This window comes from Rhinatrema bivittatum, chromosome 5 (genome assembly GCF_901001135.1).
Source record: "Rhinatrema bivittatum chromosome 5, aRhiBiv1.1, whole genome shotgun sequence".
Lineage (NCBI taxonomy): Eukaryota > Metazoa > Chordata > Amphibia > Gymnophiona > Rhinatrematidae > Rhinatrema > Rhinatrema bivittatum.
This window is the reverse complement of record NC_042619.1, coordinates 52,860,156-52,877,963: the sequence shown is the minus strand read 5'-3', so window position 1 is coordinate 52,877,963 and position 17,808 is coordinate 52,860,156. Positions and strand designations below refer to the sequence as shown.

At 41.3% G+C, this 17,808-nt stretch overlaps 1 protein-coding gene across 3 annotated transcripts in view; it reads left to right on the top strand.

The window, feature by feature from the left end:
* Positions 1-17,808, top strand: part of MRE11 (MRE11 homolog, double strand break repair nuclease) — a 204,117-nt gene that overhangs the window by 82,325 nt on the left and 103,984 nt on the right. For all 3 annotated transcript variants that reach the window (XM_029602352.1, XM_029602354.1, XM_029602353.1), the window contains 4 exons: positions 3,046-3,231; positions 6,419-6,590; positions 15,280-15,360; positions 16,442-16,568. In XM_029602352.1, the coding sequence (XP_029458212.1) occupies positions 3,046-3,231; positions 6,419-6,590; positions 15,280-15,360; positions 16,442-16,568 (566 nt within the window). The remainder of the gene's footprint in view (positions 1-3,045; positions 3,232-6,418; positions 6,591-15,279; positions 15,361-16,441; positions 16,569-17,808) is intronic.

Genomic DNA, 17,808 nt, shown 5'->3' with positions numbered 1-17,808 from the left:
AGTCTCTAAATCTACGCATATAAATTAGGTGCCTATTTTCTGCTGAAAATGTACCTAAATTTAGGCTCCTAAACTTAGGGCTGCTAATAATTTGCCTAGATTTAGGTTCCTAAGTTGAGTCCCTAGAGCTGAAAATCAGTGCTAAGCAGCTAGCTCTGTTTCCTAGCCCTGACTCTCCCCCCATAGTCGTCCACAGTTTAGGATTCTAAATGTAGGTATTAAATGGCAGTAATATTTTCAAACAGGCTAATTTAGGACCCCCAATTCCCAAAGTTAAATGTAAATTGTAAATGGACTCTTAGCTGATCATTAGGCCTTCTCGCTTGTATGTAGTGCACTCTCTGGACCTTTGATACTTTGGGGAAATACTTCCTCAGCCTAGCCAAAGGAAAACTGTCATTCTGGGGAAGATTAATACTTCTCAAATTATTCCTTCTTTCAGTTTTCTTCAGCAGCTCGATTTTATTATGCGACACTGAAGAATCTTGAAGAACCAAAACATTCACATCACGTAGAGTGGACACTTCTCTAAAGTATCCAATCTAGACACAGATTGCTTTAAAACTTCTGTATCCTGAAAAAGGACTTAACACTCTACCTTTCTGGTTGAATTGAAAAGCAGAGTAATCTTAACTGACAAGGAAAACTCCATCTTGCCTATAGCTTCCAGGATGGCTTAAGGTGGGAGGCTGAGATCTCTGCAGAGAGATTTCTGCTTTTGAAAAGGGGAAAAGAAACGCTCACCGTACTATCTCAGCTCCTGCAGAAACCTCCTGCAGAATATTTGCTTTCCTTCATTGTGGCTGCACAGCGCCAATACTTGCTCTGGCCCCAGTGATCAAAAGGGAATCGGGGGGACGACGACTTGTTTCCTATGATTTTGTCTCGCTGGCTTCACCACTGAATCTCCCGCCACAGCTTCCGCCAGCCGGATACTCCGATTACAGGGGTGAAAGCCCACTCCTCTCTGGAAATGCCAAACTGGTAGAGCAGCAGGGAGCTCCAGCCTCCCAGTCTCAACAAAGTCTGTCCGTCGGGAGGGAAGGATGCTGCCGAGCCCCCAATCCTTACGGTGACTGCACTTGGAGGTACGGGCGGCTGGTGAAAAACAAGCTGGTCCAGTGGGCCTGGGAGAAGACTGCTGGGTAGCTCTTGATTTTGCCTGTCCACGTGACTATCCTGCAGTTGACTTCAGAAAGCAAACATGTTCCATAAAAAGGTTAAATGAAGAAGCTCAGCCAGCACAAATGCTGGCATTGACGTCTAAAATCTTGCTTTGCACCCCCCAGCCCCCTTCCCCGTTACTTATACTTTTCATATCAAAACCACCAGTTATGTTATTCTCTTCTTCAAATTTGATGGATCTTTTGGTTACCTGCAGTAAATTTGTAAGTTGTCAAGTGCCAAGGTTACCATGCATGGCATGTAGAAGATGCCAGGGTAATCCTGCAAGGGGATCACAAGAATACGATGAACAGCCTGGTAGGAAATCTGTGCTCAAGAGGGTCATGCAGAGGTGATATACATGGTGTCTATGAATGGAACGGGAGACATCCTTTTCTGTTAACTCCTGGATAACTGTGCTGGCTAAGGCAGCCTATGGCATTTATGTAATCTCAGTGAGATCACCTTAACCATTGCTTTTATTTTTGAAAATATAAATTTGTTCTGAAAAATTGATCAGTGGTCATTGCTAATGTTTCTCCTTTTTTTCATTTGGTTTTTCTTTCCCTAATTTTCTTCTACTTTTAACCCCTCTCTCTTCTTCCAGACGAGTGGTTTGAGCTCTTTCCTGGGCTAGGGCTGCAGTGAAGTCTTATCCAAGATTCAACTGCTCTGTCCTGCTCTGTTGACTGGTGGGAGTCGCCCCTGTAGCAGCAGCAGCTGCCGCTTTCTTTATCTGAAGCTCAAGTGTATCACCTGCATGACACTCTCAAGCCTTTCCAGCCCCATAAGATCGGAGACTCAAATCCTGGCCCCCTAACCCTACAGGCAGCACTTCGTCTATTCAGACCAAAGCCATGAGCGGCGAGATTAATATTGGCATGCCTTCAACTGTGTTACAACCCTACAGCATAGGCTGTAGGCTGGCTTATTGTAATTAGAAGATGATTTTAAAAATCATTGTATAATGTTTGGTGGCTACCTGTACAATTATGTGGAATTGACAGTATGGGGTGACCTTTTTGGCAGCCAGTCATGAAGCAGGACATTTTTCTACTGCAGTATTTAGAATGTAGAGTAATGCATTCTCAACTGTGGGCCCTCACCAGTGTTTTTGATGACATTCGGTGCCTCAGTTACTCAGTAGTTTGAGTGAATTGCAAGGTTAAATAAGTATTTGAGGATAACAGACTTCAGTAATTTTTTCATAAGTTTTTAAAGACTCTTTTATGGCCATCTCACCCTTCGTGGATTTCTTCCAACCTGCTAGGTCATCCCAGATTGTCGGTGGCTGAACTTTAGTTGGTGGATTCCAGTCAAAATACATTATGCCAGGGCATTTATATAACTCTGAGCTTCCTTTTGAAATATGCTTTGGACACCTGGTGGGATGCTGGGGTTCCATTTTTATGTGAGCACAGGGGTTCATTACAGTGAATGAGAAGAGCAAATGCGCTGTCATTGGCGATCTGGGCCTAACCTTTAGGTAGGGCATTTTGTTCAAGTGAAAGTAAATTTTGTCTAGTGAACTTTGACATATGTATAGCAAGAAGCTCTGCTAGTTCACTATTCTGTGCATCATTTCCCCCCTGCAGAAGTACGTCTTAAGGCATGCTGAGCATTTGGCACGCGTGCATTACTGTAGCGGTTCTAATGTCAGGTAAAAATAGAAATAATTTGCAGTCCAGAAAGCCTAGTTGGAGCAGTCTGTAAGTGTTTTGGAATCTGTTCATTGCTATGTGTTTGTGTGACTATATTAATTGACAGACGGAGGTTGGCGGCATGCCATCTTGTGGACATGTGAATGAGTCCAGGTGTTTCTGCGTTGGATGGGGAGGGTGCTCCATCCTAACTATCTTCTTTTCCTTGCCTTTGGAACAGAAGCAAACATGGGGCCACCAATTACATTCCTGAGCAGTTCTTGGATGACTTCCTTGACCTTATCATTTGGGGTCATGAGCACGAGTGTAAAATTTCACCGGCCAGGAACGAGCAGCAGCTCTTCTACGTATCTCAGCCAGGAAGCTCGGTGGTGACTTCGCTGTCCCCAGGGGAGGCCGCCAAGAAGTAGGTCTCCTTTGTCTCAGATTTTTTTTTTTTTGTTTCTTCCTTGTTTGTAGCTCAGAGTTCTGTTGTCCCCTAACTGTTTCTTTTTAGGGAGGAAGCACATTTTAATAGGGCTATCCAAGATTTAATTTTTTTTCTCAAACATAGCGTACCATTTCCTGACAGATCCTAGGTCGCTTATCTGGTAGTCCATTCACAGTTTGCCAAGCGGCATAATGCATGACACAGTCTCAACATCAAGGTGGTTTTCTGAGGGAAATCTCTCAATATTAAGATCAGATGATGGGAAGAAGGCATGAAAATATTTTTAGAAATAATTTGCAGAGCCCTATTAAAGCGTTCTTAGGCTCCTTATTTCCTTTTGATTTAAGTTTGCATGACTGGGTACTAGGTAATATGAATGATTTGAGTGCTAAAATTTTAAAGTGCTTTCAAGTCTGTCTTTATTATAAGATGCAGTGAAAATCCAAAGTGATTAGTGCTGTTAATAGATATATTAGAGATGTGCTTTGTTTTTATCTGCCGGGTCGGGCGACCCGTGGAAAACTTCATCTTTTTTTCCCCCCAGCAATTTTCGCCAAAAAAAACCGGGAAAAAAACAACCCACCCCAACCCTTCAAATTTACTTAAATACAACACCCCCTCACCATCCCAATCTCTCCCTAAGACTTACTAAAAGCCCTGGTGGTCCAGCGGGGTCCCAGGAGCGATCTCTCCCTCTCGGGGCATCGGCTGCCAGTAAACAAAATGGCGCCGGTGGCCCTTTGCCCTTATCATGTGACAGGGGCTACCGGTGCCATTGGTTGGCCCCTGTTTGGGCTACCGGTGCCATTGGTCGGCCCCTGTCACATGGAAGGGGCCGACCAATGGCACTGTTGAAATTGCCTAATTCATAATAAATTAATACCCATTCTTAATATATATCTATATCTCTCTATATATAAATATATATATACATAGATAAATATAGAGAGATATAGATAAATATGCAAATATATATATATATATATATACAAAATTTGAATTTAATACAATCAAAAAAATTCTTAGAAACATTACAAAAAATATTGAAAATACAAAAATACACAAAACTTTCATAAAATACGCATACATACTGCACTCATTTTCTCTCTCTCTGGTTGAGGAGGGTGAAAGGAGAATCTAATTGTTTACAGTAACAGATTAAGTATGGAAAATGTTACAAGCGGAAACAGTTGAAGGCACTGAAGGCTTCTTGTGCCTTCAGATTTCATTCTAGTGATCACCACAAGAAGCCTTCATGCTTTAAACATCTGTAGCTATGCTGCACATACTTATTCCTTTCATTCTGATTTTCCTTGGCCGTACTGTAGACTCTGCATTCTCTTGTTCTGCATTGTTGATTATGGGGTGCATTTCTAATCATTTTCTGTATATTTACTAAGTCCTGCACAGGATGTGCACCAGAGCACTGAAGCCTCTGGATGATTCTGAGGGTTGAACATGATTGGTTGGCATTTGGTACTGGTGTTGTGAGCCTGGGGTTCTAAAGACTTCAGTTCTGCTGTATGCATGGACAGCAATTTTTGTTTGAGCATGTTGATTTTTTGTTTGTTTATTTTTGTATTTATTCATTACACATATAACTAGCATTCCTCTACTGACCCAATGCAGGAAGGGAAAAACATGCCAGAAATCACTAAAACCACGAAGCATGCCTCCATTCCTTCTATCTTAACTCATATCACTTTCATTTTATGTGCCTGTCCTTGCTCTCTTCTGCCCTTGCTTACAAGTTGATTTTTCATTGAATGCTAGTAATTTACAAAAGTGTGATTGTTTTCCCGAGCAGCCAGACTCAAGAGATGACTCTGCGCCAGTAGTCAGATTATTGCCCTAGAACCTAGATCATTATTTTTGAATCAAGGAGGGATCTGGCTCCATGAACCTTCATTTGCAAATATTCTGAATTTTTTTTTCCCTCTATTTTATATCTCCTCCCAACATACTTTAGTCCAGTCTTTGCAGAGACCACTCTCAGCTAGGGACCATGCACCAGTGCTCCTTCCAGAGCCCTGCAGCCATAAATCTGGCCATGCCATGACTCACTCACCCACTTGTGGGACTGGGAACGTGCTCTTTGCAGCCTCTCTGGCCGTGGCTGACCCAGGGAGTGGAAGCCCTCCCTGAGCCAGGGATTAAACCCAGGGCTTCAGCATGGCAGTGTGCGGCGCTGCCAGTAAGCTACCAGGCCAGCGAATCAGAAAATTATTTGACAGGATTTCAGACTCTTCCCCACTGACCTCAGGCAGGCTGATTTTTTATTTCTTTCTACTTCAGCTTACCCAACTTCATTTGAGTAATGAATAAATACATTGTTTCATTCTTATCGTCCCCATCGGAAGATCTCATGCAACACGTGCACGAAAGAATGACTGCATGGCTGCTTGCCCTCCAAGCAGGATGCATGTCTGGAGTGCTGGACTGTAAAGTTTGGTGGAGTTCTGCTTCTTTGAAAGAAGCGAGATGATTATTTATTGCTTTGTGTGGCACATTCCAGATGTACACAGCTCTATACAGAGGCACAGAATGGACAGTCCCTACTCCTTGGAGCTTAAAGTCTAATCAGGACACACAACCGCCGCCGCCCCCCCCCCCCCCCCCCCCCCCCCCCCAAAATATGAGCCTTTGAGCTGAAACAGTAAGATCATGGCTGAGAAGAGTTAAAGTAGCCGGGTATAGGTGGGTTTAAATTGAGGATATATAATGTAGTGTCATGAAATATGTAAATATTTAATTGAGATCTCTAGTTTTGTACATTTTCACTATTGTCTTTCTTAATGTAAATAGGCATAGAATATCTATCTCCATTCCGTGTAAGAAACTGAGAAATAGAGCCCAGATAGATTAATCTAGCCTCCAATTTATTAATACAAACCGTGCACGTACTAAGAAAAGGGTACACCTTTATTCTGTAGTCATTAAATTAGAGGTGCCTGATCCCTTGCGGAGGAGCCAGTGTTCCGATAAGTACCCAAACATGCTGGAGCTGAGCATGGAAAGGGCAAAGCGCAGCCCTGTTAAGCAGGGGACACTCATTTTCCATGCAGCTCTTCCTCCTTCTGTTTTTGGTATGTGGTGTGGTGTGGTGCGTGTTGGGAGTGGGGGGCTCTGGGTTGTGCAGTGATGCTTGCTGGCTCTGCTGCAGGCACGTCGGCTTGCTGCGCATTCAGGGGAAGAAAATGAACATGCAGAAGATTGCACTGCGGACGGTACGACAGTTCCTCATCGATGATCTGGTCCTCGCTGACCACCCGGACCTTTTCAACCCCGACAATCCAAAAGTGACGCAAGCCATAGAAGCTTTCTGTGTTGAGAAGGTATGTACGCTTTGTTGTAGAAATGTGCCTCACTCTTTTTTTTTTTCTTCTTTTCCTCTCGGAGGTGTGATAAATGATAAACATAGTTTAGAGAACGAGATTGGATTTTTCAGAATTTACTATCCAATCAAAGATAATGTAAAATGATTTTGAAAATCAAATTCTACGCATGCCATCTTATTCTCTGGGGGAGAAAAAAAGGAGAGGCTGATTCACATTTATTATTTATAGGAATGCGGCACAATTGTAATAAATAAAAATGATGGGAATAAAAATTTGCGTATCAGATTGGAATAGAGAGGTAGTAGCATAGAATCACAATCCTAAATCCCGCCTCCTCCCGTGGGTGGGGTTTATTGCAGTGTGATCACCGACCATGATCGTATCAACACAGGAGACCGGAAAGAGGACAAAGTTATAACCCCAGTTTCCTAGGCTTGTGCTGTGATCATGATTTGATAAACTTCTATGATAAAAAGGGTGAGGAATGGGATCACCATTATTTGTCTCAGCTACTCTGGTGCTTATGTTCAGCACATCAAAGTTCAGGTCAAGCCTCTCAAACAGACATGGAAAGACAGCCGATGTGAGCTCCCTGTTGTGTCTGATCACTAAATGTTATTTGAGCCTTACTCAACGCACATATACACAACCCTCTTGATAGGAGACAAAATACATTCACTCCTAGCTTGTCTCCTATATGCACAAATAGAACAACTGAGGAGCCTAAAGCCATAATAAAACAGCTGTAACTAATCCAAAAAGTGGTAACAAACAAACTTAAAAGGTTAAGAACTGTAAGCAAAATATTCAGCAATAATAATTTTGAAAAAAAAATGTAAAAATGATTTACATTGATTTTATACTCCATCATGGAATTTTATCATTTTTATTTTTTTGGAAAATGTATAAGTTTTTATAAGGGATTTATGATTATATGAAAAATTGTGCACAGTTGTGAGTGAGCTGTGAGAAATGTATTCTTTTTATAAACACAGTGCACTCATTGTAATTGCTATGCATAATTCTTCATATAATAAATGCCTTATAAAAACATAGATTTTCCCCAAAAATTAAAATGATAAAATTCCATGTTTGAGCATAAAAAGTCTGTTGCAGAAGATTAAAATTCTCTTCAAAACAACAAACAATTTTCTTTGACCTTCACTGGCTACAAAACTTTAGAAATGGTTATGAGTAGTACTGCACATTTAAATAAACCAATAATGTGAAAACAATTTTCTCTTCGGTTCATCCAAAATTACATACCCCATCAAAATTCAGCCCAAGTTTTAAAAGATGGAAGAGAGGAGTATGAAACACGTTGATCTGCCGAAACTTACTGAATTCATTCTTTCTGAAGGCATATGAACTCCTTCCATTGTCAAATGTCAAGTGTGGGAGTCAGTGTTCTTGTCAGCCTATATTGTACTTATTCATTGGTTCACTTCACATTCAAACTCAATGTCATTTGTTCTGATAGTTAGTACAGTGGTTTCCAACCTGTTCTTGCTGGTCTGGTTTCCAGAATAACTACAGTGAATATGCGTGAGAGACAATTAGATGTGCTGCCTCCATACTATGCAAATCTCACTCTCACATATTCGTTCTGGATATCCTGGAAACCAGACTGGCTAGGTGTACTAAAGGACTAGGTTAATGAGCATATCTACTAAACCAGTTTGTTATTGTAATTGCATTCAGACTCTGATTGATAAATGCATCATCTTGATATTAGTTTCAGTATTGTAATCACAGTAATGTAATATCAAAACCTAAAATGACAAAGGAAAATGGACAATGATAATATTCAAACCCATTGGCCCTATGCAGTTCAGTTTATATATATATATATATATATATATATATATACACATACACACATTGTCGCTCCATTCTTGCAAGACCATTGTCTCCATCTTGATGCTGCAAGTCCTGCTAAACCCTCTCAAGGGCCAGACCATAAGATGAAACAGATTCAGATCCTTGTGTGCTACGGGGCCCTGGATGAGTAGAGCCCTTAGGGATGACAACCGCAGAGGACTGTCACACAAGAGGTGCAACAAATCCACATACCACATTCGCCAAAGGCAATCTGGGGCCACCAAAACTACTAGACCCAGATGGCGCTGCAATCTTCTGCAGAACTCTGCCTATCATATGCCAAGGGGAGGAAGACTTATAATGTCTTGATCTCTGGCCACTCCTGAACCAGCTCATCGATGCCAGAGGACTTCATGTCCCTCTTGTGACTGAAGAACCTGTGTACCTATGCATTCCACTGTCTCGCCATCAAATCCATGAAAGGCCAACTCCAATGCTCCACTAATAGGGCAAAGACCTTATCTGAGACAGACCATTAAAAAAATCTCAAATCTTCAACTTAATGCTCTAGATCAGCGATTCTCAACCAGGGTTTTGCCAAGCACCAGCAGGTGTGTTGTAGCGCCCGGTGTCCCCCTGCCCCAGTTGTGCTTCCCTTCTCCCCAGGGGTGGACTGGCCTATCAGGGGATTGATCATCCCCCGGTGGGCTGATGCAGTAGGCCGGCGGTGGCTGAAGAGTGGAGAGGTGCTATGTGCTGCCGCCGGAGGCCAGGCTGCTGGAGGCTGAAGAGCAGAGAGATGCTGTGTGCTACCACCAAAGGCCATACCAGTGGCGGCTGAAAAGCGGAGGCCAGGCTTATTGAGCTAAACAATGAGAAGAGGCTCCACATGAGAGAGGAAACTTGCTTGTGTGTGGATGTGAGTGACAGCTTTGTGTGTGTATATGTGTGAGTGGCAGCTTTGTGTGTGTGTGGTAGAATGGGTGCCTGGGTTCGTGAGTGGCAGCTTTGTTTGTATGTGGTAGAATTGGGTGCCTGGGTGCATGAATGGCAGCTTTGTGAGTGTGTGGTAGAATTGGGTGCCTGGGTGCGTGAGTGGCAGCTTTGTGAGTGTGTGGTAGAATTGGGTGCCTGGGTGCGTGAGTGGCAGCTTTGTGAGTGTGTGGTAGAATTGGGTGCCTGGATGCGTGAGAGGAAGCTTTTTGTGTTTGTAGTAGAAAGGGAGCAAGAGCATTTGTGTGTGATTAAGTGAGAGAGCATGTGTGTAATTGAGCGAGAGACTGGTTGGAGGTGATGTGTTTTGTGAGAGAGAGAGACTGCTCAGGGAGGTGATGTGTTTCTATGTGAGAGGCAGAGACTGGTCAGGGAGGTGACTGGTGTATGTGTGAGAGAGAGACTGGTCGGGGAAGTGACTGGTGTGTGTGTGAGAGACAGAGACTGGTCAGGGAGGTGACTGGTGTGTGTGTGTGAGACAGACTGGTCGGGGAGGTGACTTGTGTGAGTGTGAGAGAGACTGGTCGGGGAAGTGCCTGGTATATGTGTGTGAGACAGAGACTCTGTGAGTGACTGGGTGTGGTTCCTAAGGAAGAGAACTGTGAGGACAGAACTTCAGCAGCCACTGTTGCTTCTGGTGTGTGCTTTTGGCCTGCAAGGGAAAGAAGTAGGAGAGTTGCTGGAGAGGGTAAGTAAAGGTGGCTTTTTAAGTTTATTTTTCTTGATTGACTACCTTTTTAATTATTGGGTATTATGCGATGTCTGCTGTTTTGAAATATTTTATTGATATTTGGATAATTTTTATGAGTTTTTAATTGTTAGATGGTATTCTGTTCATCAGCTGTTTTGTAACATTTATTAGTATAGATTTACAGTTATTTCTGTGTGGGGAGATACAGCAGCTTGGCTTGTTCTGTTTTCCTAATTGGGGATGTATTAGTGTTTAGGGCCTGGTTTACATTTTTGTAGAGTTGCCTTTTCATAGATAGGGTTGATACTGTTTGTGTGTGTTCCATCATATGAGTGTAACTTTGTGCGGATTAGTTTGTGTGCATTATTGCAGATGCTGGGAGTGTTAGGTGCTATATTTCTTTTTCCATTTCTCCAGGTTTGCACTGCATGCAGAGTGGCTTTTTTGGTTTTCCATTCCAGTTTCTGTCTCCATATTTATAATTTGTGGTCTTTCTGTACTTGGTGAAGGTCAGTTCTGTGTGTGTGACCGAGGTGAGGTATTTTACCAGCATGTAGGCATTTGTATCAATCTTATTTGTTGTGGGTTCTCAATAAGACATGCATTAGTGGTAAATTACTGTCTTTTCATAAGGAGGGGTATTGTGCCTGCCAGTAAAGGGAGTTTGTTTTGCTGAGATGTCATCAGAACCAGAATACCCGTATAACTCACCATACAAAAAAGATATTTCCCTAGTTCTGCTCTGCACCGATTGTTGGGTCAAGGGAGCTCCTGAGGATGCAGAATGTATGTTTACATTTAGCCCCATGACGGTCACATGTTAGTGTGTCACACATTTATTTATTTATTTATTTATTTATTTAACAACTTTTAATATACCGGTGTTCGTGCGGGCACATCACGCCGGTTTACAATAAAACTTGAGAAAGGAGGAAAATTACAAAAAAACAGGGAGCGGGTGAGAAAGGGGGGCGGGAGTGAGGGGGATAGATAGAGGAGGAAGGGATAGCAGCTGAGAAAGTAGAGGAGAGTAACCATAATTGAGGTGGAGGTATTTACAGGAGGAGGTATTTACAGCAGGAGGACTGCAGAGGTGTGATAATTTAAAAACTATAACTTATTTACATTGTACATTCTACACCTTATAACTTATTTACAGCAGTGAGTGATACAATTAACTTATGTCAAGCTAATTCAAGTGGCATGTTAGAGAGAAATCCATAGGAGCGTACAGGAAATGCGGTGGGGGGGGGGGAAGGGGGAGGCGGGGAGTCTAGGGGGGGTGGTGTCTAGGGGGTTGGCTTCATGGGGGGGGGGGACATACACATGACAGGTATGTCCCAGCCGAAAAAAGGTTGAGAACCACTGCTCTAGATGAAGACAGTAACTCACCAAAGGTGAGTGGTATTCCACATTCCTGATGTCTCCTGCCCATTTTGATTTTCCTGTATGGAGTAGACGATAGAGGATGATGCAACTTCTGAATTATAATTAGTAAATTACCTCTGATAAAATAGTCATTTGTGATTCTACAGATTCATGCAAATGGAACAACTCTTGTTTTTGAAATGGCCAGTGGATCCTGATAGCCTCTAATTTCTATCTATGGTATTCATTGATTTCAGCACTGAAGAAACCATAAGATCCTTTTAGATTGTGAGCATGAGAAAATTCCACCTTGGTCAGATCTTGCAGTACTTTATGCAGCTGTACTACATGCAGTATTTAAAAAGAATCTGTCAGATATTTCTTAAGAATATAAGATTTGTCATACTAGGTCAGATCAAAGGTTCATTAAGCCCAGTATCCTTATTCCGACATGGCCAATTCAGGTTAAAAGTACCTGGCAGGATCTCAAAAAGTCGATAGATTCCATGATGCTTATCCCAGGGATAAGCAATGGATTTCCCCAAGTCCATCTTAATAATGTAACTCACCTTGAGCTACAATGAAAAGGCGTGAGCTAAATACACTAAATGGTTTATGTACTTTTCTTTCAGGAGCTTGTCTAAACCTTTTTTAAACTCAGCTACACTAATAGCTTTCACCATATATTCTGACAACGAATTCCAGAGTTTAATATTGCATGGATTAAAAAAATATTTTCTCCTATTGGTCTTAAATGTATCACTTAGTAATGTCATTGAATGTCCCCTAGTCTTTGTACTTTTTGAAAGAATAAAGAACCAATTCGTGTTTACCCATTCCAATCCACTCCTCATTTTATAGACCTCTATCATATCTCTCCTCAGCCGTCTCTTCTCCAAACTGAAGAGCCCTAGCTTCTTTAGCCTTTCCTCATAGGTGAATCGTTCCATTCCGTGTATCATTTTGGTCGCACTTCTCTGTACCTTTTCTAATTCTGCTATGTCTTTTTTGAGATGTGGTGACCATAAAAGAACACAGTACTCAAGGCGTGGTCTCACCATGGAGTGACATAGAGGCACTAGAATATTCTCTGTTTTATTCTCCATTTTTTTCATAATAATTTCTAGCATTCTATTTGCTTTCTTGGCTGCCACTGCCACACACTGAGCAAAGGATTTCAATATATTGTCCACGATGATGTCTGCATCCATTTCCAGGGTGGTGACTTCCAAAGTGAACATAATAAGACATAAGATATACCATATTGGATCAGACCAAGGGTCCATCAAGCCCAATATCCTATTTCCAACAGTGGCCAGTCCAAGTCACAAGTACCTGGCAAGTACCCAAACATTAGATAAATCACAAGGACTAGGGGGCGCTCCTTGAAATTTGCAAGTAGCACATTTAAGACAAATTGGAGAAAATTCTTTTTCACTCAATGCACAATTAAGCTCTGGAATTTGTTGCCAGTGATGTGGTTAGTGCAGTTAGTGTAGCTGGGTTTAAAAAAGGTTTGGATAAGTTCTTGGAGGAGAAGTCCATTAACTGCTATTAATCAAGCTGACTTAGGGAATGGTCTCTGCTCTTACTGGCATCAGTAAGATGGGATCTTCTTGGTGTTTAGTCTTGTTTAGATGTAAATTCCAAAAAGCAGGTGCTATGTCTTATGTATGGCTGTATAGTGCTGTGTACATCTGGTAGTGCTATGCAAATGAATAATAATAATTTGATTACATGAAAAATTGTGTACAGCTATTGCTGTGAGTGTAGTTTGAGAAATATGATCCTTTTTAAAAATTTCTCTAGATTTTTTTTTGTTTTAAGGATTTAGGAGAGAATGGAGGAAGAGGGCAGGAGCACTCTCAGTCCTATGTATTTCAGGTGAATCAACTGTTTCCGACTTGACCTCCGGAAATCATACCTGTATATCAGAACTTGCAATGTTACTTTGTTGTTTAAGTTAAGTTTGTATGAAACTCAATAAATAAATGTTCACAAAAAAATTACTATTGAATATTTTATCTACAGCTCTTAAGTTTAAGTCTTTTACCACATTTTCAGGCCGATGCAAAAAAACAGCGCTGAAAGTGGGTGCTGAAAAGTCAGCGTCCGCTTTCTTAACATGTGCGTGGTGCCCTCAAGGGGAGCGCCATGCTATAAACAAATTAGGGGGTCGCGCTAGCAAGGAGGCGTTAGGGTCGCTTGTGCAATCTTAGTGCCTCCTTGCTAACGCGACCCCACCGCAGCTGCCGGTTACAAAAACTGATGCCGGTAAACTTGGCATTGTTTTTCATAACCGGCCGTCTGCCAGTAATGAAAACAGTCATTATGAAAACTGATGCCGAGTTTATCGACGTTGGTCTTCATAACTCGGCGGTCTGCTGAGGTATTTTTTTTTGTAAGTAAAATAAAAAAAAAAAGTACAGAAAAGCAGTTTTTTCTGTTTTTCTGTACTTCTTTTACATGCGCTCAGAACTTTTTTTTTAATGCACAGTGAATGAGTAATAGGCTCATTCACATGCATTTGTATATGATGAGCTATCGCATTCACTCCGCGTCGGACGCGTGTTAAATAGGCGCTAATCCCCCTGTTGCATTTGGGGGTGGATTAGTGCCTATTTAACCCGCGTCCGAGTGCGGGTTATACAGTGCGCTTGGCTGAGCGCACTGTATTGCATTGGCCCCTTTGGATTTGTGTTTCCCAAATGCCTCTGGCCAAGCAAAATGAAAATATGGAGAAGCACCTTGAACAAGATTGGAAACGTGTACTTCATGGGGTACATGCAGTTTCTAAAGGTGTTCTTTACCTCCAGCAGTTACATTTGTGTGTGAGAGAGGAGTATGGGGCGTGGCATATACATGTGTGTTTTGGGTGGGGAGGATAAGAGGGGTACGGGGATGTGTTTAGGAGAGGATTGGGAGGTAGGAGAAGTGTGTGAGTATGTGTGTAGAGGGCATGTATTTGCAGGAGGGTCTTCTTTATTTTAGAGCTGGGATGTTATTTTTAGAGGCATTGAGTATGGGAAGAATGTATAGTTAAAAAGTAAAACGAAATCCAACTTAAGGCACAATGCTCACACAGGATAAGTAGAATACCAAACCAGCAAAGCCTCCTTATTGTAGATTTGTTATTTTAAAATTCTTATATTCTGCATTGTTCGTTGCAGCTTGCAAGCGCACATACATAATCACATTAAATTGATTCAATACATATAAACTTTAACTAAATAGCACCAGTAGATATTACATAAATGGCATTTTTTTAAGCAGCATGCAGAGTTTAACAGGTGCAAAATGTCCTGATCTCCATGCGATGATCCCTAGCAACCCAGCTTTGAAGTGGCATGATATATTGTTAGCCCTTTGGAAATGCATATAACAGGATTTTGTTTGTCCCCCCTCTTCCCCCACATTCACACTCACACGCTCTTTCTCCCTCTCATAGCAGTGTTGGCCCGCATGTTTCTTCCTGGATTTAGTAGATTAATCCTAAAAATGTTGTGATGATTATCTTGTATTCCAAACTGATTTGTAACCCAAATCACTGCAGAAATGTCCTTCCCATCTTGTAATCTCATAGCAATGATGCTCTTTTTGGAAAGGGGAGGAGAAAGGCACTGTACCCAGAGCAGCTGTGATAAAATGAAACCTGCATTATACAAGCATGCAAAGGCATTCTTGAATTTATTATAGGGCAGCTGTGATGTTTCTTAGATGTAGGTTGGCCGCAGAAATTGCTGAGAATAAAAGTGGAAGTAGAAATTTGGATCGAAAAATGACAATATTAACATTTAGTCTTCTTGCATTTAGATTGAAACCATGCTTGACAATGCTGAGCGAGAACGGCTGGGAAATACTCGGCAGCCGGATAAACCACTCATAAGATTACGAGTAAGACTGACTTGCTTAAAGTATAAGACTTTACAATAATCCTGCTCCGTGCATACCGATTTTGTGTTTGCTCTGTTTAGGGTCTGTCTGCCCTTTTGGAGAATAAAAAGTGAATTAACCCTTTCACACTGATTCTTCTAGATGTGTTCATTTTCTAACAGAATATTTTTCTGCTTTTACCAAAATAAGCAGTAGATATTGCCACTACAAATGCATTCAGCTTTCTAAACTTTTAATGTCAGAAAATGACTGTAACTGTAAATGGCAAAAGAATGTCTTTTTGGGATTAAGCGTATGGCTGTGAGCAAGAAGAAATCTAGAGATCAGGGTCTGAATCCCTGCTTTGCTTGCCTCACCTCAGAAAGTGCCCTTGGACGAGTCACTTTATTTGCCTTTGTTCTACTTTCACTAATTATAATCAAGTAATAGTAACACTGCTTCTTCCCTTCCACTTCACTGTTACCCAGTCCATGAATAGGATATGTATTGCTCTGGAGAGCAGAACCGAAGAACCATGGGCTTGAAAAGCTCATCAAGAGCAGATTAGTCTGCCCCTGTAACTCCTGGACCATTGCAGACGGATGCTTCCCTAACCTGTACTTGAAAAAAAAAATTGCAGTGATGGAGATGAAACCACCACTTCTACATTTAACTTTTTGCAGTGCTTAACTACCCTTACAGTTAGAAGGTTCTTTATGTCCATCAATATTGGAGGTTTAATAAGTTTGTAAATAGTGTAATGGAAAAAGCATATTGGCATCCTGTTAAGAGGAAAATTTTTATTATATAAACAAAAGTGACTACTATTGTTAATGTAGCTATCCTGTCCTTTGCTGTAAATTGGAGCATAGTTATTCACACTTTATTTTATTTTATTTTTTTTATTACTGCTGATTTATTTTTTCTCCTGTGTGTTATTTCAGCCTCATGCTTCTCTAGTATCCGTAAACTGTCAGCAGTAGGGCACAGCATGTTTCTGTCCCCTCTGTAATGTGAAGGATGAGTCTTTTGAGATCTGGACAATCTCATTCACTTACTGTCTTTTTTTTTTTTTTTTGGTTTCCCTTGTGTTTTGCCTCAGGTTGATTACAGTGGCGGCTTTGAGCCATTTAGTATACTTCGGTTCAGCCAGAAGTTTGTACAAAGGACTGCTAACCCAAAAGACATAATCCATTTCTTCCGACATAGAGAGCAGAAAGAGAAAAAGGGTAAGATGGAACAACCCTACCTTTTTTTGTCAGTGAATGCAGAAAAAAAATGCTATAATGTAACATGGCTAGATCAGGCTCTGTACTATTGTATCAGGAATGGTCAGATCTGATGGGTCTAAACTGCACTCATCTTTTTTTATTTATTTAGAAACAATTCTATACCACTTTCTTGATCAAAAAGCTGCCCAAAATGGTATAAAGCCTGCAACATAGAATAACATAAACATAAAATAAATCAATCCCTTACAAAAAGAAAATCAAAACACACAAAAAAATGTAAGTTAGAATGAAAATATAATAAACTGAAAACACAATAACCATAACAAACATAATAAAATCAACACGACCTAACCATCAGCCCACTGCCTCCTAACCTTCAGGAAAACCAAGCCTTCACCTTTGTTTGGCATGTAATATTCATAAGGTAATTCATCTCTTGCCTAATCTCCACCAGAAGCTTATTCCACAGTGTAGGCACCACTGCTGAAAAGGCCTTGCCCCTACCTAGAATGCATCACACTGTCCTATATGAGGGCACCTGAAGTAATGCCCCTTGGCTTGAACTCAGGGTCAATTCCAATTTGTCAAATAAAGATGACCGTTACCCACAATAGTCTAAATGATAGGGCCAAGATCTTAAATTAAGAACATAAGAAGAACATAAGAAAATGCCATACTGGGTCAGACCAAGGGTCCATCAAGCCCAGCATCCTGTTTCCAACAGTGGCCAATCCAGGCCATAAGAACCTGGCAAGTACCCAAAAACTAAGTCTAGTCCATGTTACCATTGCTAATGGCAGTGGCTATTCTCTAAGTGAACTTAATAGCAGGTAATGGACGCTCCTCCAAGAACTTATCCAATCCTTTTTTAAACACAGCTATACTAACTGCACTAACCACATCCTCTGGCAACAAATTCCAGAGTTTAATTGTGCGTTGAGTAAAAAAGAACTTTCTCCGATTAGTTTTAAATGTGCCCCATGCTAACTTCATGGAGTGCCCCCTAGTCTTTCTACTATCCGAAAGCGTAAATAACCGATTCACATCTACCTGTTCTAGACCTCTCATGATTTTAAACACCTCTATCATATCCCCCCTCAGTCGTCTCTTCTCCAAGCTGAAAAGTCCTAACCTCTTTAGTCTTTCCTCATAGGGGAGTTGTTCCATTCCCCTTATCATTTTGGTAGCCCTTCTCTGTACCTTCTCCATCGAAATTATTTCTTTTTTGAGATGCGGC